The sequence below is a fragment of the Pollicipes pollicipes genome, unplaced genomic scaffold (genome assembly GCF_011947565.3).
Source record: "Pollicipes pollicipes isolate AB1234 unplaced genomic scaffold, Ppol_2.1 Scaffold_4219;HRSCAF=4965_pilon_pilon_pilon, whole genome shotgun sequence".
In the NCBI taxonomy this organism is placed as follows: Eukaryota; Metazoa; Arthropoda; class Thecostraca; order Pollicipedomorpha; family Pollicipedidae; genus Pollicipes; species Pollicipes pollicipes.
In genome coordinates, this window is record NW_023596448.1 from 31,045,310 (window position 1) to 31,068,127 (window position 22,818).

The 22,818-nt window shown below is 53.5% G+C and overlaps 1 protein-coding gene across 2 annotated transcripts in view; it reads left to right on the plus strand.

Annotated features, from left to right (window-relative positions):
• The first annotated feature begins 831 nt into the window (after positions 1–831).
• Positions 832–22,818, plus strand: part of LOC119095370 (uncharacterized) — a 34,381-nt gene continuing 12,394 nt past the window's right edge. The window contains exon 1 of one of the 2 annotated variants that reach the window (XM_037218214.1): positions 832–952. In XM_037218214.1, coding sequence (XP_037074109.1) covers positions 945–952 — 8 coding nt within the window. In that variant the 5' untranslated portion in view covers positions 832–944. Of the gene's footprint in view, positions 953–9,785; positions 9,895–22,818 lie in introns of those variants that run through there. The other variant, XM_037218215.1, reaches the window with a different exon arrangement.

Here is a 22,818-nt window from a genome sequence, read left to right on the forward strand (position 1 = left end):
ACCAGCGTTATTCAATCCCATCAATGCCTAGGTTCTAATATATCAAAGTGTATGTTAGACATTTCAATCGGACTATGAGGCTGTGTTCACGTGGTGGGCCGTGTGGTATAGGCAAACTAACTATAATTATGGTATCTCGGAACACGGGGCGGAAGGGTCGTGGTGCAATGCCGGTAACGTTACGGCAGTTTCTCTTTCACACATTTTCTTTCACCAACCGAGAATGATTGCAAGGGTTCCGGGGTGGGCGTGGTTCTTGACAATAACGTTGCAACTTGCATCCAACTGCATTCAAGTTTGTTTGAGCAGCACCGATGTAGTACAGATCAAAATCTTGGGTACCGCGAAGACACTGAGTAGCGCCATGCTTGCCGCAGTTATAAGCACGGAAAACGCAAGAGCTGCTGGGATTCAAATAATTTGTCTGCTCGCCAGATAGCAAAAAAAAACTTCAGGCCATATCCTGGAGGTTTTAAAAAAACGCATCCTTAGCTTGGGCGCTGCAGCTGGACGCGATACCCTGGCGTGCCCTTCGCCCCCACTACATGAATTCAATCGGCGCTTGTAAACAGAGCGATGCTAGAGCCAAGCTGTGATCAATATCACGCGCGCCACCCGACGCCGGCGCCTCCGAGCGGGTGATCCCACCCGAACGCGGCCGACGGTTCTCTGCGTCGAGCCGGCGCGCGGCGGCGAACGGTGCGTCGCTCGAACCGCCGGCCGCCGCCTGCTCCGACAGCTGCGCGCGCTGACCCAGCCCCGTCGGTGGCGACGAGCGCCGGCGCCGACAGTCGACCTCGGCTGGGCGCCGCGCCACTTGCGCCGCGCCCCGTCCCGCCCGCGGCGGTGAGGTGACCCGACCCGAGCCGACCGCTGCCGCCGTCGCCGCCGCCGCCGCCGCCGCCCGCCAGCCGGCCCCAGCGTCCAGCTGATCTGGCCCAGTCATGCAGAGGTGGGTGCGGCGGCTATTGATTCCGGTCGCCGCGAGCTGGGCAGCTCGCCGGCGCCGGAAGGCCGCCGAGGAGCCCAGCCGCATCGATTGGGCTGCCGGCTCCAGCGTCGGCCGTCAGCGACGGCAGTGATCGTCGGCCCGTCAAGCTTCTTCACAGTAAAAATGGAGTCGGTGTAGCGTGGCGAGCGTGTTCTTCACCAGCGCGGTTCGACCTGGGCGCTGTTTGAGCAGGCTTTGCCCTTCGCCAGGGGTCGTTTGTGGCGGGATGGCGCTCACCTGCGGCGTTTTGAGGGCGGGGCCGTGATTGGTGCCTTTGACTCCGGTGTGGTGCGCACACGGCAGCTGCGCCCTTGGTTGACAACGTGTCTAGCGCAGCCTAAAATGGTAATTGGCCACAAGTGCTGGATGAGAGCGCCGTTTTGGTCATTGATCTATCAATAGCGAGGTTTTTACGGGTACCTAGACCAACAACGGGAAGAGAGGATTTGGTACCGCAACTTCACTGTCCCTTTTCATAGCCATGTAACAATTTTTGGTGTGGTGAGTGAAATTTTCTCAGAGCGGCATGCGCTAATCTGACGATTTCACGCGATAGGCACGCACATCGCCTGACGCGGCATTCGGTGCTGGGTGGTTGATGGAAATAGCGATAACGCGCAACTCCCATCGTGGTTTATGCGCCCGGTGAAAAAAAAACAGATAGAGATACGAGTGACCCCTGAATGTCACGCTTGCTGTGAGCACGCCCAGCCGGCCCGGCGGCGCAGCATGCTGTCCCTGCCGTGTCGCGGCGCGGCCTCGGCCGCGCGGTGGAATGCGGCCGGTGGAACCTACCACCGCGGGCGCTGACCGCCGTTCCGTGGCGGATCGTACGGGACGCATGATAGGCGCATGTACGCAAGGTGACTTATGAGTGGTAGTTCACCCGAACTAAATGTTATGTCGTGCCTGCCTGGGATAGCAGGGGCAGGACGCCGCTGGACTCGGTCCAATGCAGACCGACGCGTCGCTACACGTCTCTCTCTGACCGAGCTGAGCCGAACCGCTGGACGAAGACATCACAATGCTGGCAGATATTGTCTCGCTAGGTCAGGCTCGAGTTGCAACATTTATCTAGGTCGTGAAATCAGCTATAGATCTGCTGGGAGACTTTTGCAAATCCCTTTCGTTGACTTTATCCTGCCGTGAATTGGTGCAAACGGTGCTGGCTTTGCTGTTTATCTATCAAAGCCTGTTGAAACCCGATGAATGCACCAGAAACGTGACTACCCGCCATTTTTTGGCTTTGTCCCATGCCACAAGGGAAAGAAAATGATCCGTTAGCGTTTACAGAAAAGGCGGCACATGTTAATTTATGTCGCGGGATACACCGTACCAGCGTCCTTTGCGTTATCATAGCACTGCATGCGGGGTACAGCGGCCTAACCGATAATCATGTGAGGGTTTGAATTGCTTCTTAGCGTATGGCGCATAACGGTAAGTTTTAATCGTGGTTTAGGTTCCACGTTCTGACATTTGGGCTTGAATTGGGGGAACTTGTGGGACTTTGTTTTAGTTGTTACAAACAAAATCGTGCCTTCGGCAGGAGCTTGGATCTATTTGCATTGCCAGTTTCAGAACGCTACTGTGCCCAGCGAGAAACGCCAGACATTTGTCTCCCCGTGCGCAATACAAAAAGGTGTGCTAGGTGGTGCAGGGCACATCGTTCTTTGGGACGTAGAACGGCACACTTGTGACACGGCAAGGAAAGAGGCGAAACTGAATCGTCTTTGCATCATCATCCTCTGATCTCTGAGCGCCCATTGACGGCGAAAAAGTTCTTGCTTGAACCCTTGAACCCGCTGCGGTGTTGGCGGCAGGTTGCGCGGCACGTGCCAAGGCGCTGTCAGCTGTACCGCGTTGGCCAAGTGGATGAGACAGCCGATGCCGTCCCAAAAGCTTGCATACCGCGTTTCCGATACGGGCTGATGTTGTTTGTGGTTGATGCTGAGGTGAGGCTTCGAGGAGTGTGAAGCGTGTCAGGCTGATTCAGCCTCTGCGCATGCGCGCGGGGCCGGTCGGGGTAGAGACGCGAAGTGATGGCTGTACTCGCCGACGCACGGATAACAGCTGATAACAGTCGACACCGCCATGCCAGTCAGCCCTCCGGCATGAGGGCTCGCGCCAAGCGACTTGAAATATTTGTACTTGCCGCGGGAGATAAAATGAATGAAATGCCTGGTAAATTATTTTTATTTTATGAATCATTATACGACGTTGTCATTAATACGTGTGACAGCGCTGCCCTGAAGGCTGACCAGTAACTGTCATGATCGAAACGACATGGAAATTTGTTTTATTTAAAAATTAAATCTCGCAATTTTTCATTGTCCAGGGTAGGCACCCCTGGTTGCTTGGATGCTGATCCCACCACCCAAACGATCCGAACTGAGGGACGATTTTGACCAAGTCTGTTGGCCGAACAGTAGCATGAGACTTTGTCATGCATGTAATGGTACGACTGGACCGTCTGGCACGTGGCAGCTGGCGGCGATGGTGTGCGGGCGGAAATGCGACTCCATGTGTGAGATTCGAACCTATTGGGCTGCTCTGCCCTGACCCCACTGCCACTAATTACGAGTGACTGCCGCACGTCAGTCACTAAACCACCAGAGTTGCAAAGTTACAGAAAAGGCTGCTGTGTGAACACCGCTGCGTCCGATATCGTCAGATGCAGGTGCGTGATGTGCCCTTAACCGGACCTTCCCAAGCACAGATGGTGGCAAAGACATGCATGTGTCCACCCCCGCGGTCGGCGAGACCTAGAGCCGGGTATCCTCTAGCCTATTCCAACCCATGGGATGGCGCCAAGGCAGAGCGGACTTCCGCAGCTTAGCTTGGCTATTACTGGGCTCACGCCGCCATCTTGGCGGCAGGGGGAGTGACGCCAATGCTTCGCTTGACTCAAGATAGCGCCTATAGAGTTCTCTTGGAAATAAAATAAACACCCGCCGCCGGCGTTGTAAGAACAGTATAAACCCAAGTGACCGGGAGAGTGCGTCGCTGTCCGTTGACGACCTTGAACGACCGCGTCGCCACGCCCACCAGTGCACCCTGACCAGTCACCGACGGGGCTCATGGAATTGAGCGGTTCATGTGTAAACAGATCAGCTGCCGTCGCGCGCGTCGTCGTCGACCGCCGTCGAATGGCGCACGTCCGGGCACGGAGGGGCCTGGGCTTCACAAAAACATCGATGCCTCCCTTCCCGCAACCTTTGACCCATGGCTTAGGTACCGTATGATGTAGGAGCGGATTTCGTTTCGCAGGGGGGCGTGGCCACGGCTGCTGGCAGTGTCGCTTTATCCAATTATTTGTTTTCGTGGCTGATCAACGGCTCCGGGACGATATCGACTAAACGTGCCTGTTGAAGAAGCTCATCGATCAAGCAATGCTGCTCGCTTTAATCAACTTTTTATAGCGGCGCTCATTTTAGGCAGCGGGCTGGCTTCGTTAAAGAACAAGAAGAAACGCAAGATAAAGAACACCGAGTGACGCAGGGAAAGATGTCTAAGTGGAGGCCACTGTATGATATACTTCCAGGAATCAGCTCCCTGGCGTGCATTACCCATCCATTATCCACACGCATGAGGAACTCCCTGAAGGAAATGTTCCACACTTCGAGGTATTGAACCAGACATCAGATATGATGGAAATAAGCCCACTTATAACTATTGGTATAATTTAAAGTGGAAAAGACTTGCTATAGACAACACAATTTCTCAGTGCAGTAAATGCGCTAATTGATGCGTCATTGTTCGACTAAACCATCCAACCTTCCACGGCATTGCTTCGAGAGCCAGCTGGCGGCCGGTACGTCTGAAAACCGTGTTCACGAACGCCTGACGTGAGCGTTTCGACAGCAGCATTTGTATTGTCCTTGATCTCCCAATGGTTAATGGAATGGCAAGATTTGAATGACGTTTTTATGGTGCCATGGATGCCCGGGTGGCTTTAAAGTAGCATCCACAAAATAGTCTGCACATCTTCACGGGCGCGTAGCTCAGAATCTGAAGGGGCTTAGGTTTTGAGAAGGGCAGGGCCGCGGACTGCATCAAATGATCTGTAAGATAGCTAATTAGTTCAGACCCCGATACAAATGTGGAGCACTCCTTTTGAAGAACGTTACTGCGCACAAGCCCAGAGGTGTCAACGCCAACCGAAACAGCGTGCACCGCCTCGCAGTGACATTGGACAGCACATCGCACTACGGTGATTGCACCATGTGACTCAGTCGGCGCGACGGTAGCGCCACGCTATCGCGCGCCAGGCGTCGTCCCTTGCAGCACGGACACGGACATCCTCCCTCGATGCAGCGCAGAGGCCTCATCCTGTGGGACACGCGCCGGCGCCTCACGTGCTTCGCCCGGGGCGCGGTCGGGTCGGGGTGGCCGCAGACGCCGCCCAAGGTCACCGCACGCACCTGTGCGCGGGTTTCAGCGTGCAGCTGGCAGCCTGGCACGCGGCGGTCCATGTCAAGGCTGGGCAGGCGTCCGCGCTGCCAGACGCCGGCTCAGAGGCGCCGTCGCCCGCGGCGTCGGTACTCGCGACCTTCAGACCTCGCGCTGAACCCACGCCTGACCCCGTGATACAAAGCTGCCGCAGGGGGGGGGGGGGAGGGTGGCATTCGCGGTAGCATGCGCTACGCCACAGGAGCGCAGTTGTAATCCCCCTCCCGTCAGCTTTTAGAGAGATCGGGACACCCCGCCAGTCGCCCCCCCCCCCTCAGCTTTTTTGGAGATCAGCGAGCGATCGAGCGATTGAAAATATGGTTGAAGCCATAAGCACTCGTTACGTTTTAACAAAACCGTCATCCGAAGAAATCTTCTGTGAATTCAAAAAACCTCCGTCATAAATTGGACAGCATTAATTGAAGTGTTTGACGGCCAATGCAAATTTAATCCCGGCAGACACTGTCCATGTGATTTCGGTAAGCAAGTTCGCTGATGTCAAGCATACAGATACGTACGTGTGGTCTGCGAATGGCTGAACAGAAGCATGTGCTTCAGCATGATGCCAGGGTAAAGTACGCGCGAGTAAAACGACTCTAAACTCCTTTTCACCCATGTAGCTAATTTCTGATAATCCGCGTCAATGCTGTGAAGTGCCTGGAGGACGTATTCTGACATGCATTAAACCACAGCATGATGCAATATGGCAGTTCGCTGCGATAGGGCCATCGTCCGTTTGGCAGCCCTGCCGACGGGTGCATGACTAAGCGCCAGCTATGACTTTTGGCCTATAAAGTGGTCGTTCTTCTTGGCAACTTCTTAGCAGTCTTCGCTCAGCTTTCATATCGTGTCTAGTGGAATCCTGTTGGCAGTGAGGGGCTTCTCTGAACTACCGATTTGGGTTATCGAGCGAAGCAGTCTTGTGTTGGCGTAGTGACGCATGGCTATACCCCTGACCTGAAGGTCTTGCACATGCCTCTTTAGATTCAGGATGTGAACCTGCAAAGTGTGTTGCCGTTCCCGAAACTTTACGTGGACTTAAAGCTTACCTACCGCTGAACTGCATGAACCCAGCGTCATCTTGGTTTGTCGGAAATTTATATCACCGAACTTTTTTGGTTAGACAGGGCAGCAGGAGCTCTTCCTCGTGTCTTGCAATGCCCCGAAGCGTCTGCTCTTGCCAGATCAACCGGCTTTGGCTAGTATCCAGCCTACCTTTCCACGTCAGCCGTGCTGAGCCAGCGCGGCCCCATGTCTTCTGTTGTTCACATGTCAAAATATTATCTTCCACACTCACGAACCGTGCTGGAGGCTCTTAAATGCACATCTTTGGCCGTGCAATTCTGTCATGAAAACAGTCGGAGCATTTTTAACCGAATTGTTTTCTGGGGTCAAAGCTCACCCTAAGCAGGGATTTTTGTGACCCTGCCGCCCGATCGTGAGATTTCAGCTCAACAGCAACATGGCCTAGCCAAGGAGTAACGTGCCGCAGTGCACGACGCGGTCTTGGATGTTTTAGACGCGCTGGTTCCAATTTTAGACGATTCCACATGAGTTGAGTTTTCACTCATGCGCCCTGAATATGGCAAGCGGTGAACCTGTCAGCGCCATGCGTTTTATGACGAGGTTCCAGCTCCCCGGCCCCGAGCTGAGTCAGCTGGTGCTGACGCGAGCGCGCGCTGTGAGGTATCTATGGAGACTACTGCGCACGCAACTTCATTGAGGATTTGTTTGAGCTCGACCGCTTGCACTTCTCATATGCAGGAAAGTTTCTGCTGCGGTGATTTTATTTATCCTGTTTATTTTCAGCGAGGCATAGGCAGAATTCCACAAAGGGGATCAGGCAAGAAAATGTTTGCTAAAAGCCGAGTTTAGCACGTCACAGTCACACGTCATTTCTTGCGTGTTGTAAAGCAACATCGCATGTTCTCGGTCTTTTTCATTGACGTGTCTACCTGGAACTTTTAGGGCAGCATGTCATCACGTCCAGTCGGGGAGGAAGGCCTATTGCATTCCGACGACAACCAGAACAGCACTGTTAATTTTGAGTATTCAGGTCCAGCCCGAAGATCTGAATCTCATCTCCATTCACAGGATTGAAGCAGGTAGCACATTTTTGTCTAGCAAGCATGGATTGGAGAATCAGTCCAGCGTTGTTCGCGATGCGATTTTGCGGGCGTCTTGACTCGCTTTATGCGATGCGTTGTCATATCTCTTGTTTAACTAGTGTGACCTTTCGTTTAATTAGCCCCTTGTTTGCTTGCATTCACTGGCCTTGCGCGGTTATGACAGAACACTTGAAGCCGATGATCTCCAAAGGTGATACTCTCCCTTTCCCGAAAATTCGATTGATGAAATTCAGAATACTGGTCACAGACTGTATCGGTCTGGGGCACAGCCCTCATTTTTAGACGTGCCACGCTTCTTATCTGCTCTTCTAGGAGCTAAGAGGCTAACTTTCTCGTGTCTTTTCCCCCCTACAATCCGACGGCGATCCTCCCCTCACGCACCGCCTTCCAGACCTGCTCACCTGCAGAGGCGCAGACGGACGCCAAACCCTCGCGGCGGCGGCGATACGAGCGCCTTTTGTAATCGGCACCCGGCCGCCGCCGGCGGCGGCCCCACGCCCGCCGGTGCCCAACGCCCGCCGCCGGGCCGCCGCAGCTGCACAAAGGGAACGAGACCCCCGGAGGGGGTCACGTGACACTCGGAGCCGGGGAGGGGGGGCACCGGCTCTGCTGGAGGCGCGACAGACGCCTGGGGCGGATCGGCAGGGCGGGGGCGGCGGGCCAGCGCTGGGCGAGGAGGGAGTCGCCCGCGGGGATCGGCCGGGCGGGGCGGTGAGCAAGCGCTGGGCGGCGAAGGAGGCGCGCGCAGCGTGACAGGTTAGTAGCTGCCGCTCACATTACGCAGCTGAGTTTTCTGTTGGTTTATCTGTTTCAATGCGTACTGTTTGTTGAAGTTCGTCTTAACTACCAAGGTGGGTTATGAGAAATCGGTCCTTTCTGTGCGATGGAAATTAGAAAGGGGTGAAATGGAGCGTATCATAAATGCATAAGCGTTTGAGAAACACGAAATCCCGTTACAAATAGCATGGGACGAAAATTTTATAACGCAGTAATTATCCACACGATGCACAAGTTCTCACGTATTGGGATCACAACTCCTGCTAGAAAGTGCCCTTGACCGGAAAAGTCTGCAAACCCGAATTGTCATTGAAAAAATCAGAATAGTGGGACTGGATTTTAAGCACAAATCATTTTCCAACAATCAAAGAAGAAACTTGTTTCGATTGATTTGTTTGAGAATTGCTTGGAGCCACTTTATTACATCAGTGCACCTTTCGAGCATTTTCACTGACTGGATTTGTAGGCGACGGGAAAGGCAAAGGTAACAGTAGTGTTGATTAGGCTAGGAATTCAATGGTAATTGCGTATCCAATCACCATACAATCTCTACGTGTCCCTGATATGACACCACACACTGCTGGGATGATAATCACTATGCAGACAATTATCACTCCCTGCAGTTATCAGTTTAGGTGTTCGCTGAATGCTCTAGGCATGCGGAACACATGCTTCACGTCATTGATATATATCAAGCGGACGCCCTGGAAATGTTCCGAGATATTGGGAGTATCCATGTCATTAAAACTGCGGAGGGAGTGGTCTTCGCTCCGTGAAGCCATGAAGGCAGTCGATCTAGGCCTCATCCAATGGATAGCAGCGTCGCGTCAAGATGATTGAACTCATCGAGGGTTATTTCAATGACAACAAAATTATTCACATGGCATGCGAGTGCGGGTGTAGCTTGCTTTTCAGTTGGCGGTTTTCAGCCCCCCGCACGCATACACACACAACGCTGAGAAGAAAGTGGGCCAGATCCGGAGGAGAATCGTTGTTGGTGTGACTGTGGTGCCAGGTTGCGTCATTTTCTACTGCTCAGCCCCCCCCCCCCTTCCTCCCCTCCAACTCGCTTTGCGGAACCACGTAGGTTGCGTCATTTTCTACTGCTGAGCCCCCTCCCCTGCATCCCTCCAACTCTTTCGCGAAACTGCGTCTTCGCACGCGAAACTACGTCCCCGCATGCGATCCTGGGGCCTGAGCGTGCCCACTGAACCGGAGCTGAGCGCAGTTGAACTGAACGGAACGAGGCTGAACGGAACGGAGCTGAACGGAGTGACGCGCACCGCCGGCCTTTGACCCGTTGACCCGTGCAGTGTCGCGTAGCCCCGACCTGGAAGCGGATGATAACTGTGCCTCCGCCGGCTATCTCCCCCCATCCGGCCGGATCCTCGCCGCGTCTCCGGCGCCGCGGTCGGGGGCGGTGCGCAGTTAGTGAGCCTGTGGACTCGACCCGAACGTGCCGCACGCTCCGGTCCAGCTTCCGGTGCAGCGCCAGACGAGGGAGCCTCGCGGTCGAGCCTGACACCTTATCCCCTCGCGACGCGAATGGTGAGATCAGCATGGGGGCTCTGCGGCGTACTCAGCTTTGGAGGCTTTGTGGTGTCGCCTGCTTGTCACCCTGGCCAGGGGGGCTCCATCGCGCACTCAGCTGTGGAGGCTACGTGGTGTCGCCTGCCTCTCACCCTGGCAGGAAGGGCGGTCACCGCAGGGAATCGAACCCCGTACCTCTGGTTGCTGGGGCGCGCCGGTTGACCACTGGTGCCTAGTGGTGAGCTTGACCTGCGGACGGTACCGTCCGCGGCTGTTCGCAGCCTTCGCCGAACGCGCCATGTGGTGACTGCTTGTCGCCAGAACCTTAGCTGTGTTCGTAGCTGCTCGCGATTTTTTTCTTCACAATCGTTGCTCGCTGTGGTGCTATTTGAGGCGACACGTCTACAAATTGTTTTTAAAACAGAGCTGCTTAAGCAAGTTTCACCATTCCAACAAAATTCACGCTCAATCTTAGGGAGGCTGCCACGACGAACGCTGCCGGTAGCACAACCGGTAGAACGCTGCCGGTAGCACAACCGGTAGAACGCTGCCGGTAGCACAACCGGTAGAACGCTGCCGGTAGCACAACCGGTAGAACGCTGCCGGTAGCACAACCGGTAGAACGCTGCCGGTAGACGAACGCTGCCGGTGAGGCCTACAACGCAGCGCGAGGCAAACCAGCCGTGTTGCAAGTGCAGGCTTGACATTGACATTGTGCCGTGCGCTTCAAGACGCAAATAAAACGCGGCGCGCGTACACAGGGTGATACACGATACCGTGTGAGCGGCACGTGCGTGCGCCCGACCCTTGCTGGGGGCTGGGCCTCGACGGCTTCGCACAAACCAAGCGGAGCTGAGTCCCAGACAGACCTGCGTCGCCTCCAATGCACCACGAGGCGTCGCTTCCAAGATACCACGAGGTGTTGGTTACACAACGCTGTCCAGCAAACGTTGGTAATATTGCCAACGCTTAATGCTGCAAGCTGTGCTCATGATCATGAGGTTGCTGCTGGTGTTTTTTTTAGCAACGTCTCATATGAAGTAATGCGATGTTTGCTTGATAGTGTCGTGTACCTTGATACGTCGTGTAGTATCTCCTGACATGTGGAAAGTTGATTACTGTCAGCATAAGAACTGATCATGCCGAAATGCCAGAAGCTGTAGTCCTTTCTTGCTTTTATAAAGTGCTGCCTTCATCGAAGCCAGCCAGGTCGTGATTCTAACTCTTTAATCCTGGTGTCATATCAGAGTCGCGGAGTCACGAGTCGCGCACTGATCGGGAATCGTACTCAGATGCGAGTCTCAAAAAGTACTGGGATAGTACCCAGGTATCACGATTCTGAAGGCAACACAGTTTCCGTTTCCTCGCCACGGCCTATCACCGCCTGCAATGGTCAATAAGACGCCTAGTGCTTGTGCACTGTGGAGCAAACGGGACGGTAAATGGGCGAATTCAATGCAGCGTTGTACAATGTACATGATGCCAGCAACTAGGCTGAATTACGCCGAACGCCTTTGACAGCTGGTAGGTATACAACTTTCATCAAAACGTTGGAAAGGTTACCCTTCGTGATAATTCATAAGTGGAGGTCCACCGATATTGTCGATTCGTCTGCAAAAATGTTGCGTTTGGACAGGCAGTGGTAGAAACTCAGAGGCCTGCACGCCTTTGTAGTGTTGATGGTCCAATCTATCTCAGCTTACCCATAGTATGTTGAAATCGAGATCGTTTCCGGAATAAGTGACGACCGACGCTCTGAGTGACGACCGACGCTGGTCCAGTACGTCACTCCCGCACCCATACCTGGCCGTATGGGTCGGACACTGTCAAGATCGATTAGTGGTGAGCTGTACCCAGTGCATCCTCCATTGACGTAGGTACAGTTGTTTTCATATCATCTGTTTTGCTTGCTGGGACTTCACACCCATCGTTGAAGCATACCAAACGGATGGGTCCATGCGTTACGCACGAGAGCGCGGCCGTCGGCACATATCGACCTCCTCTTTGTGTATACAATGGCTTTTAGTCCTGTGACACTGGGACCACGGGTCATCGAGCAATTTGACCTGCGCTCATCAGCTTTTCGCTCCTTCAGAATGTCGCGTTTTCCACGATATCGAACAAGGGGGGGGGTGAAGTCGTGGGAGATACTGGATGTTGCAGGGGAATCTGCCTGATCCAACACCTTGATGCAAATGCTTGGCAAGTAATATGGCACAACTTTAACGGAATTATTGTTCTTGCCGCTAAACACCGTACGAACTTGGACCAATGGTGGCCAAGGCACAAGCTCTCAGGTAGTGCAACGACTGGGCCAGGCCGTTCTGCTCAAAGGTCAATTTGGTCATCAGGTCAGAAAATGGTCAATTTCCTCAAGTTGACAATTTTCTCATACTTCCCCCGGCTGGCGTTCATGCTGTTTTTAATAACTGGGATTCTCGTCGATGTAACGTGCTCGTACGACGCAATCACTCTAATTTAAGCCGACAGCAGTATTAGCTGGCAACAATCCCATTAGTTGCGTGCCGTACATATTCGCTCGGCTATCCCCTGGTCTTGCTTTTAGATTACGGCTGTTGGGTTTTACGCGTCTCTGCCCATGGTGTCGTTTGCAAAATTTTAAAACAATACAGTTTTCTCGACCATCAGATTCCGGAATTACTTCCAGTAAAAATGTAGAGAAAACTGCGCTCGAACTTGACGGCAGCTAGAGCCATAAGCCACGCCAAGTAAAGCCACCATGTCACTGCCCACGGCGAGCTCACGGGACGACAGCGGCACGCTGGTGGCCTGCGGTGACGGTCACTGGGGGCCTACGGCACGGCAGCGGCTCACTCGCTCCCCACACCTCGGACGTGCAGGGTGCTGGCGGCCCACGGTAACCACGTCACCCGGAGGCCACGGTGCGGCAGCGGCTCACTCGCTCCCCACACCTCGGACGTGCAGGGTGCTGGCGGCCCATGGTGACCACGTCACCTCGGGGCACTCGGTACCCCACAACCTCGGACGAACCGGTCGCTGTGGCACCGCTTAGAGGCTACCTTTGTCGTTATCTGTCGCTGTGACACCGCTGAGAGGCTTCCCCTGCCGTGACCTGAACTGGGCGAGGATGTCGACAGCTGGCTCGTTCGGGTAAGTGTCAGCATTCCAGTGCAGCGTGAGGCGTGCTTACATGTATTGTTTGACGAAAAATCCCGGATATTATGTGTGTTCAGATCCCCCCCTCCCGACAACTCAAAAGAGATCATACCGGCTGCGGGTCCGATATAATTTAATGTTAGTGTATGCCATGGCTCATCGTATTCACAAGCTCCCACTGACATTAAAGCGTCTGTTGGCAAAATAATTGAGGCTTAATATTGTAGGCTTAGTGAAATTTTGCCGCTTATCCGTGCGCAACTAAGGGGACGCACCATATGACAGGCAGGCATATTTATTTGACCGTCGCTATTGACTTTACCTAACGATAGCAAGAGCTGACATTGCACTGCAATCGATATTTGCAAGGCGCGTGGATGACAATTCTTCTGATGGTTGCTCAGCCCTGAACTCAGAGAATCAAGCCAGCGACTGTTCCGATTTTATGCATTAGATATGCTCTGAAGCGGCACTCGCGCAGAGCCCGTGCTTGAGGTTCGGGCCGGTGGATGTTCGAACGACAACCGTAGCGATCGCGGTGATCTCGCTGCCGCTGTCGCTGCCGGAGTCTCGCAGTGTGTGTCGGGAGCGGTCGGCCGAGCTCCTTCCCCGATGGCTTTTTGGCGTGACAGGCTACGACGGCATTCGTGCGTTTCCTTTCTCGCAGATACAGCGTGGATAGCGATAGCTCGGATAGCGAAATGTTTTGGTTCCGTGGGGAGGGGCGGAGCCAGCCGGGGAAGTGACACGGGCGCAGGCAGAGCATTGCAAAGAGAGGAAGGGGCACATGATTGTCAAAGAGTCCCCGTTAACGAAATCCCCGCCTCCGCTCTCCCAAAAAATCACTCGATGTGGTCCATTTGATTACACGAGTGGCGTTATCTTTGCTTTTTTATTTTCACCTTTTGTTGCTGGTACAAGCCAGAAGCTGTAGGAAGTTGCAGTTGTGTTGGCATGTTGACGTCAATAATCTGGAAGAAGCGGGCGCGTGCCGACCTTTTTACCGCATTTCTATTCACTTAATTGTACACGAATGAGACCCCTCACCCCTTTCCAGGCTGGGGACCCTATGAGAAGAGTAGAACACTAGGGGGCACTTAATCGTTCTCAGCCAAGGGCGCAGGGCCATTCCGTCCAATCAAGAGATGTCTACCAGCTGTCATCCTGGCGAAACGGCGGCGGGGTCCCCTGATTGATCCGGAGGCTTTAAAGAGATGTTTATTAAATTGGTGCTCTCCCTGGCACGGGAAGACCTTCGACCCGGGCAGTTTGTGCCAGTTCGACGCAGGTGTCTTTATTGACGCAACAAGATTCCATATCGCCGCAGGTGGTCCAAGAAATGACGCAAGGACACCACTTCAACTTGACGGACCCTTGGCTGAAATGGGATGGTGGGCCCCCCGTTCGGTTCTGGGGGCCCTGACTGGCACATGGCCCTTCCACGGCTTATTGCGGACTCCCGTTTTAAGTTATCATATCTCCCCTCAGTGTCAGGGGCTCCCAACCAACGTAACAGGTTCTTTGTTATTGGAGACCACGGCCATTCGTCCCTGTCCATGTCCATGACAGGGACGTGTTGTGTCCTGTCCATGTTCAGCAAGTGTTCTCCTGGCCGAAACGGGATCTCTTATCGACAAAGTACCAAAGTTAGGCTCGATGGGCCCCTGGCCGGCACACGGCCTTGCATTGTGCAGAGGTCCGACCAATGCAAAGAGGTGACCCCCTAAATAGTCATTACGGCGACCATTCCGTTAGTAAATGCCAACTTCGGCTAGTCCGTCTGCCCCCACTGGTCCTCAGATCTTTGGAGGGGACCTTCGGGTCCTTTGGGGCCAAGCTTATAGGGGAGCACAGGTGCAACTTGCGCCCCCTACCTGGGCCACACGTGGGAAGACAATCGAAGCAAAGACTTTTCACTTTGGGCGGTCAGTACATTCTGTGGCAAGTGCGCAGTGGATTTGTTTGGACTCACTTGCACGACGTTAGTGGTCATTGTCTTACCCGAAGCATGGCGTCTGCCGTCGTCATGACGAACGGCAAAATCTGCTATGGGCCGCCGTCAGCTATTACGAACTAGAGGTGCCACTTTCAAGCTGTTTTAACCCCACATTGCGGGCCTCACAAGCTTGAAAGCGGTACCTCTGCAGGTATGAATGAACAGTTGTCAGCAGCAGCGTCAGACAGTGCAAAGTCAGCACAAATGAACGCAGGTGATTGGCGCAGCGGACGGCGAAGGTCATGTACCGCGAAGCGCATTGGTTTAAATTCGAACCAGTGCGTCACTATAGACCATGTGAGGCTACGTTTCCCGAAGACAAAAAGTGATTTAAAAATAGACGCTGTGGTAAACCCTAAAGGGAACGTGGTCTGAAGCCATAGTGTGACGTTTCGTTGAATTCGCGTGATGATAGTTTCATGTTTGTATATTTTTTCGCTTAACTAGTGTGCTCCAAGCTTTCTTGGCATTTCATGTTTTTATATTTTTAACTAGTGTGATTCAGGCTTTCTTAGCATGTTCTACACAAGCCTTTTGACGATTAAGTGTAGTGCAAACATTACGGAACACACCCGTTGGAAAAGCAAGGTGAGCGCAAAGTATTATTTTCATACTGGTGGGCGGGAAATCCAAGGTGACTTTCCCACCCGAAGCGGGCATTCAGCTCGAATTTGTGAGCTACTCAGAATTATTTTATGGAAGTAGCATTATCACTAAAATCGGGCGCATCTGAGCTAACAAGTGAAAAGTACAAAACATGCGCCATACTCTAAGTCGACCTAGTGTAGTAAAATATGTAACGGGACAAACGGTTAGTGCGATGGCTTTGTCATGATCCAGAGCAACAGTTTGATGGTCATCGTCATTTTGATCCCTGCCAACGGGTAAAGTGTTAGTCAAGGGCGTCCAGTGGTGCCAGCAAAGTGAGGGCTAATGTAAGCGGTGCATAAGCTTCTGCTGGTGGTGTTCGTATGGAAAGAACAGCCGATTGCAAAGCGTGGTTTTGTTTGGCAACCACATTGACAGGTTGTACCTCAAACTGTAAAGCTGTTCATGTCGAAGATGTGATCAAATTTAGCGTCCGATCAGTAGGCTGGCGCGATGAGCGTTTCATCTGTTTGTCCTGTTATCGACTGAAGCTAGTGTTGATGCCAAAAAGCAAGTTTGACGACGCATGCCAATCCGCGATTGAGCGATTGAGATCCCCAACCGTCCAACTAGTTTGGAACAGGGAAGGGTGCCCCCTCCCCCATTTCTTGGCGAAGAATCGCTGAAGCGGGGCGGCACGATAGTCCAGAATGCGGCGCGAAAAGGAGGCCCTCGCGGCGCAGCAACATCCGTTACAGTGAGCCACGGGCTACATTGCATCAGCCGTCTCGTATCTATCTGCGAGCCCTATCGGAACACGCCCGGGCATGGTGTGTTTGCGCACCGCACAGCCTGCCAAACCGGGGTGTCTGGGCATGTATAGGTTTCTGTCTGGCTTTGAGTGTGTCTGGGTTGTCTGGGTGCAGTCTGTGTTGGTGCCGCGGGTTCGTCCGACCGATGAGCACTTCTAATCACAAGTCGTTATACAGTGCAATGTTATGTTTCGGACTTGCCAAGGGCGCCTGCACAGCTGAAATGACTTCTGCACAATGACCAAAATGACCCTTACTGCACCTGGAGTCGAATATCCTGCTGCCCTCGCCGGGAGAGCACTCGGGGGGGGGGGTGGGTGGGGGGGGGGGGGGGCTTGCCATTTCAAATGCGCAAGTCACGCTCATAGTTTGGAACGCGCGGCCTCATTCTGCGCCGTCCTGCTGTTTTTCTGCGCGCGGTCTTTTGGCAGCTTCGCTCGTCGTTCTGTCAGGGCCTGGGATATGGCAGCCCAAATACCGGCCAACTCAGTTTAGGGCAGGCGGCGTGTTTTGGCAGCTGCCTTCGGTGCCAAGTGGAGCAGGGTATGCTCTTTCGGTTCTGCCATCATGGAGGCGTTACGCGGTTCGTTGCACGTTCGGCTTGTTATGTTTAAAGCTGTATTTCGATACAGTCAACGACTTAAGAGCTTTTTTAATTCGAGTGAAATTCTTGAAGTTTATGTCGTTAGGGTTTACGCTTATTTTATGTATGGTTGTAAGGTTTATGTTTATTATTAAGTTTATGTCGTTATGTCGTTCCTGGCGCATGGTGGTACGCTCTGCCACAAGAAAAAGGTTTTTTTCCTTGTTCGCAGGAACAGATCTCTCTAAAAAAGAACATAGTTTCCGGGCGGTTTTTCGGCGTTGGTGGACCTAATAAAGCAGTTTGCCAATACCCACTGTTTGCTGTCGTGTTACCAAGGGCATGTGCACATGTTGCACATGGCATATGTGGGCCGCGATCGGCTACGGCTCCGTGTTAGTCCCATTTTATGCTTTACCCCAGCTCTTTTGACCAGTGGTATGTGCAGGGAGGGTCAGCGCAGGTCTTTGGAGATGGCTCTTCTACTGAAAATGCTGCTGTATACCTGGATATAAAAATTGAAAGTCAAGCTTTGTGTAGATGTTAGTAGATGTTAGGAGGAAGATGTAGTAGATGACAGTAGTTACATCACTATTGAATATAATGAAATATATAATTACATGTACACACGCAGTAACGCGCGTACATGTAATTATAAACATCTATAAACATCTGTAGATGTTTATAAATGTTTATAGATATTATAGATGTTTATGGATATTATAGATGTTTATATATATATGGCCGTTTACCCGGCAATATATTGAACCTTTCGCTGTGGCTAGCTGCCCAGAACGTTACCATTTTCTTCTGATCTGTTCGCGGAGAATCGAATGCATAAGCGGGCTTACCACGAATTAATGGCACGACGACCACAGTTATGGCTATTTGTTGCGCTGACGAAGAGAATGGCTTAAAACTAACGTCGCATGTAGCCGTGTTGCCATTTTTCACGCCAGGTTCAAATGTAAGCGTGACGCTATTTTTCACCTCATGTGTAAAATGAGTATAGAGCACATTATTAGTTACATTATTAGTTATATAGTACATTATTAGTATATATTACATTATTAGTATACATTACATTATTAGCATAAATTACATTATTGATAATATAGTGCAGTACGTTACATTATATAGTGCATTAATTAAATGATCAACAGCACATTACCGTAAAATGATAGGGCACATCTAGCAATGTACTAAAATGCAGCGCAGTAACGTGTGTGCACTGTGTGCACATGTAAAAATATTGCGTGATTGGGCATTCAAAAACAGTTGTGGGTTCAAAGAAGAGGCCGCACGGAATAAAACGCTACTATTTTTGTGGTTTAACACTGTAGGTGTATGAACAAGTCATTCACTGAGCTGGTCGATAGGTTTGAGTTCTTCTTTGTAGTCTGCGGGAAAATGGATCTGACGTCATGATATGGTTGACCTTAAATTATTACACATGGAAGCATAACCAGTGCAAATGTAGGCACTTTGGGGAGCGAACTTCCCTTAAATCAACAGGTAGAGGGGCACTCCCCCGCGTGAGGATGCGCTCTCTCGCGCGCAACCATGACTCACCCCGTGCACTGTTTTGATTGTGAAAGGCTTGCACATCCGTGCCAGAACGAACTTGCCGGATCATATGGCGCGACAAGCCAGGGACGCTCACGGAAATATGTTTTCCTCGTGGTTTTCAACCGACCCCACAGCTTCGGTTGTCCCGAGAGCGTTCCACTGTCCTGACCCCGAGTCAGGCGAGCTCTTAGCCGCCAGGCCGTTTGCGGGTTTTTCAGTGGAAGACACAATCCAAAATTTTGCAATGCGAAAACGGTTCGGGCCGCCATGGGCGCGCGATTCCTTTCATGACGAAGGACCTCGTATATTGTCTTCAATCTGCTTATTTTTCCGTTTGCTCCCGTTTGTTCTTTGCTTCTTTTTTTACTATGTACGTTGGTCCACGTGCCTTATACTGCATATAAAAATTCGATTCGGTTCCCGGGCCCCGGCCGCCCCACTTAACTACCTACGCCGTGCCGTCCGGCAGCGCCATACCGCCGGTGGTTGGGCCCGTCTCGACCCGGCCGGCTGGTCTCCCGCTCCGTCCGCGCCGCCCGCAAGTTCAGCCGCTTCGGTGGCCTTGGCGCGGCGCGTGCCGCTATTTCCGTCGGCCCCGATGCCACCTGTGTCGTCGCGGTCGACGCGATCCCACGAGCTCGGGGAGGCATGGCAGAGCGGGGGAGGAGCGCGGGCGGGAAACGCCTGGCGCCTGGGCTGCGCCGGCAGCCATGCGCGCACGGCCGGCGCACGTGACCTTCATGACCCCGCGCGACGCCGGCGGCGGTCCGGTCGGGGAACAAAGACGCCGCCGGCGCGGCTCGTCCGTGTCGGCTGCGTGCCAAAAGGGACGGGGTCACGACACGGGCCGAGCACGGCTTGGCTGAACTCGGACGGGGTCGGGTCGGCGCCGGCAGGTCGAGGTTCGCTGGTCTTCGCAGGGCGGTGAGCCCGAGCGCACAGAAACGCTGTGTCACGGCGCCCCAGAAATCGCCACCGGACTCCCGCCGTCCGGGTCCGCCGACCCTCCTGGTAAATCGGCTGCGCCGCGAAGCAACAGCGCTCTCCTTATTTATCTCCGCCAGCTGGCGGCGCGCGGCTCGCGGTACCGCGGCCTGTGGTTCGGTTTTGACAGCGCCGCAGGCGCCCTTTTGTGATGGGGTCGAACGGGGTCTGCCCCTGGGGCTGAACGGGGTCTGGCCGTCCGCCCTGGTGCAAGGTGATCACGAAGCGACTCGATTCACCGCGATGAGGGTGCAGTGGACGCGTCCATTGTTGGGCGAGGGATGCGGCTGGGTTCGGGGCCATCGCACTCATCACGTATCATGTCACTCCCATCGCGTATCATCACACTCGCATATCGTGTCGGGTGCTAGGTCTGGGGGGTTCTCCACCGCGCGCGGAGCGCCGGAAGCAGCTGGAGAGGGTGGGCGCTTGAGAGGGCTTCATGACGAGGAGTGCAGATAACGGCGACCGTGCGAATAGTGAGGGTGAGGCCAGTGGTACGCGAGTGACATGTGGATCGTGGGACACAGTTCCGTGAGGAGGGCTGGAGAGGACACCATCATCTGGAGGGCGAAGCGACAGCTCGGGGTTTGGTTGTTATTTGTTTTCGATGATGAACATGCAGCGGTACATATGATGTGCGTGGATCGGTGCAGTAGCGGAACGCTTAAATCCGAACGCACTTCCTAACAATAGCGAAGGACAGTCATCACCGCCAGGAAACACGACCCCCCCCCCCCCCCCCAGCCCACTCGTCCGATCTGCTAGCTGAGACGGGCCGGGCGTGCGCCGCCGCCCGGGTTCTCACCCGTCCCCGGCCGGCGGCGGACACCCGGCCCGGTAATCCATCCAGTCGCCCAGCAGCTGCCCGCACCGGATTGCGTCGCTTGATGCATTGCGCATTGTGAACACGAACACACGCCTTTCAATCGGGTCGCAAACGTGGACATGAGTGGGGCTTGTAGCGAACATAGCAGAAGCGAAGCTATACTGCGCTGTCATTTCGGATCGTGGGCTGCCGCACGGTCAACAGAGGTCAGATGATTGCCTGTTGTATTGCTTTGGACGCCTTTGAGGCGGGAGACGAGGCCAACTTATTGAGGCGCATAGTGCATGTTCCAAAGTCGATGCATGCATGACTTTAACGTACTGACTACAGGCACCAAATGCATGCATTATTCACCCTGCCGCGTGCATACGTAATTTCGCCGACTGACGAAAGGCACCAAATGTATGTATGCATTATTCACCCCGCCGCGTTATGCATAACTTCACCGACTGACTAGGGCACCAAATGCATGCCTTTACCGCGCCACGCTGAAGCGATGCCTCATCCCGTCGGCTGGCCGTTTCTAAGCTCTCCGCCGCGTCAGCCTGCCGCCGATCGCGTTTTTGTCCGTAGATGACGTCACTGGCGACTGATGACGTCACGCGCCCGTGCGGTGGGCCGCAGCGCGTCTCCGCCGACTGGCAGCGGCGCGCTGTTTATCGCGCGCCGAATGTCGTCAAACACATCCGGCGCCAAAAATGCCGCGACCCCGCCAAAAAGTCGGCCGCCGGGCCGGCGCTGCCAAAATGGCCGTCGGTGGGGCGGGGCTCCTGGCTGACCCAGCGGGAGGACCGCAGGCGCTGTTACGATTACAGACACGGTGGCGCTCGGCCACTTGGAATTGTCAGAGCAGCGATTGGTCAGCGTTGTTAGGTGTTTGGGTGGGTGCTCGTCTTTACTGGTATGGCCGTTAATGTCCTTAAGTAGGGCATCAACAGCATTACCTCCTATTTTGCGGAAAGTGCCTGCTGGCATCACCGCGCATTTTGGACCTGAGGATGCAGTCATGCAGCAGCGCACGCCCCTGGAACTAAGTTTTATGAAAAACCGCACTGTCCTTTAGTTCGAAACGTGAGGACAACGCAGGCGTGGGGCAGTATTGTTGTGCAATGTGTTCAGGTCCACCCTACACACTACAGTCAAGAGCGGATCGGAGCGGATCACGCTCACTCGATGCCCCCCTCCCCCCGCCACTGCTAGAGATGCCCCCCGTCGTCACCGCGGCGGATGAGTCAGCCACGGAGCGGCGGCGGTAGCCCGCGGTGACAGCCGCCGGCCGATCACACGCGGGGGCCGCTCTGGGTACTTCCCGCCGATGTCCTCCGCTGCGGAGGAGCGCCGGATTCTTTTGCCGCCGACTCACCGCCTGGAGGCTGGTCGCTTCTGCGCGGGGCCCCGCGTCTGGGCATGGCTTAAAGGTGCCGCGTGGCCGTCGCTGGTCAGTGGTGAAGTGTCGTGGGCTCGCTCTGAACCTTAGCGGCGGGGGCTCGGCACACGCTTCGGCGACGTGGGCTCGCTTCGTGCGCTCGGCACGGGACTCGTCGGGTCGCACCCAGGCTGTTCAGGTGGGATTCTACAGGCGGTGCGGCACGCCAGGGGTGTGGGCTCCTATTCGGTTTGGAGGGGGTGGGACCTCAGCCAACAGAACTTTGAGCGGTCAGTGGGCCAAAGCCGTGGAAAGGCCAATTTTTAATGGGTTTCGTGGTGTGTTCAGTTATTTTTCCCTGCTCAGTCCCCGCAAACTTATTTTGCAAAAACACATTTTTGTGGCGTGACCTCTGTGTTGTTGGCGACCGCTGCAACACTTCAAAATACGCCGACCTGAATTGTTGCAGTTTGGTGTCTGGGGACACGCCGACCTGCGTTGCTGCAGTTTGGTGTCTGGGGAGGGAAGCTGGGAAAGGGCAGAGGTGAGGAGGGCGATGATGTTTGCGAGGAGAATGTTCTTAGAACGAATAGATTGTCTGATCTTATATGCACGATAATGACGTGGCGGGATTGATCCATGCACTGGCTGGGTCATAAGAGCTACTTAAAGCAGAACTGCCTGTGGAATGGAAATGGCACAGGAAGTCAAAGGAACTTGGTGGTTTTTATTTACGCGTGGTTGGACTTTTTTGTATTTATGGAGAGCTATCACAATGTTTGGGCGCCTTCTATATATATATATATATATATATATATATATATATATATATATATATATATATATGTGTGTGTGTGTGTGTGTGTGTGTGTGTGTGTGTGTGTGTGTGTGTGTGTGTGTGTGCGTGTGTGTGTGTGTATGTATATATAAATATTGGAATATTTTGGCAGAATCCATTCTTTTATACATTTTTGATTAAAATAAGATAATAGGTTTAAAAATTATAACTTTATATATATATATATATATATATATATATATATATATATATATTCCTACTTCTCTTCAGACATTTTC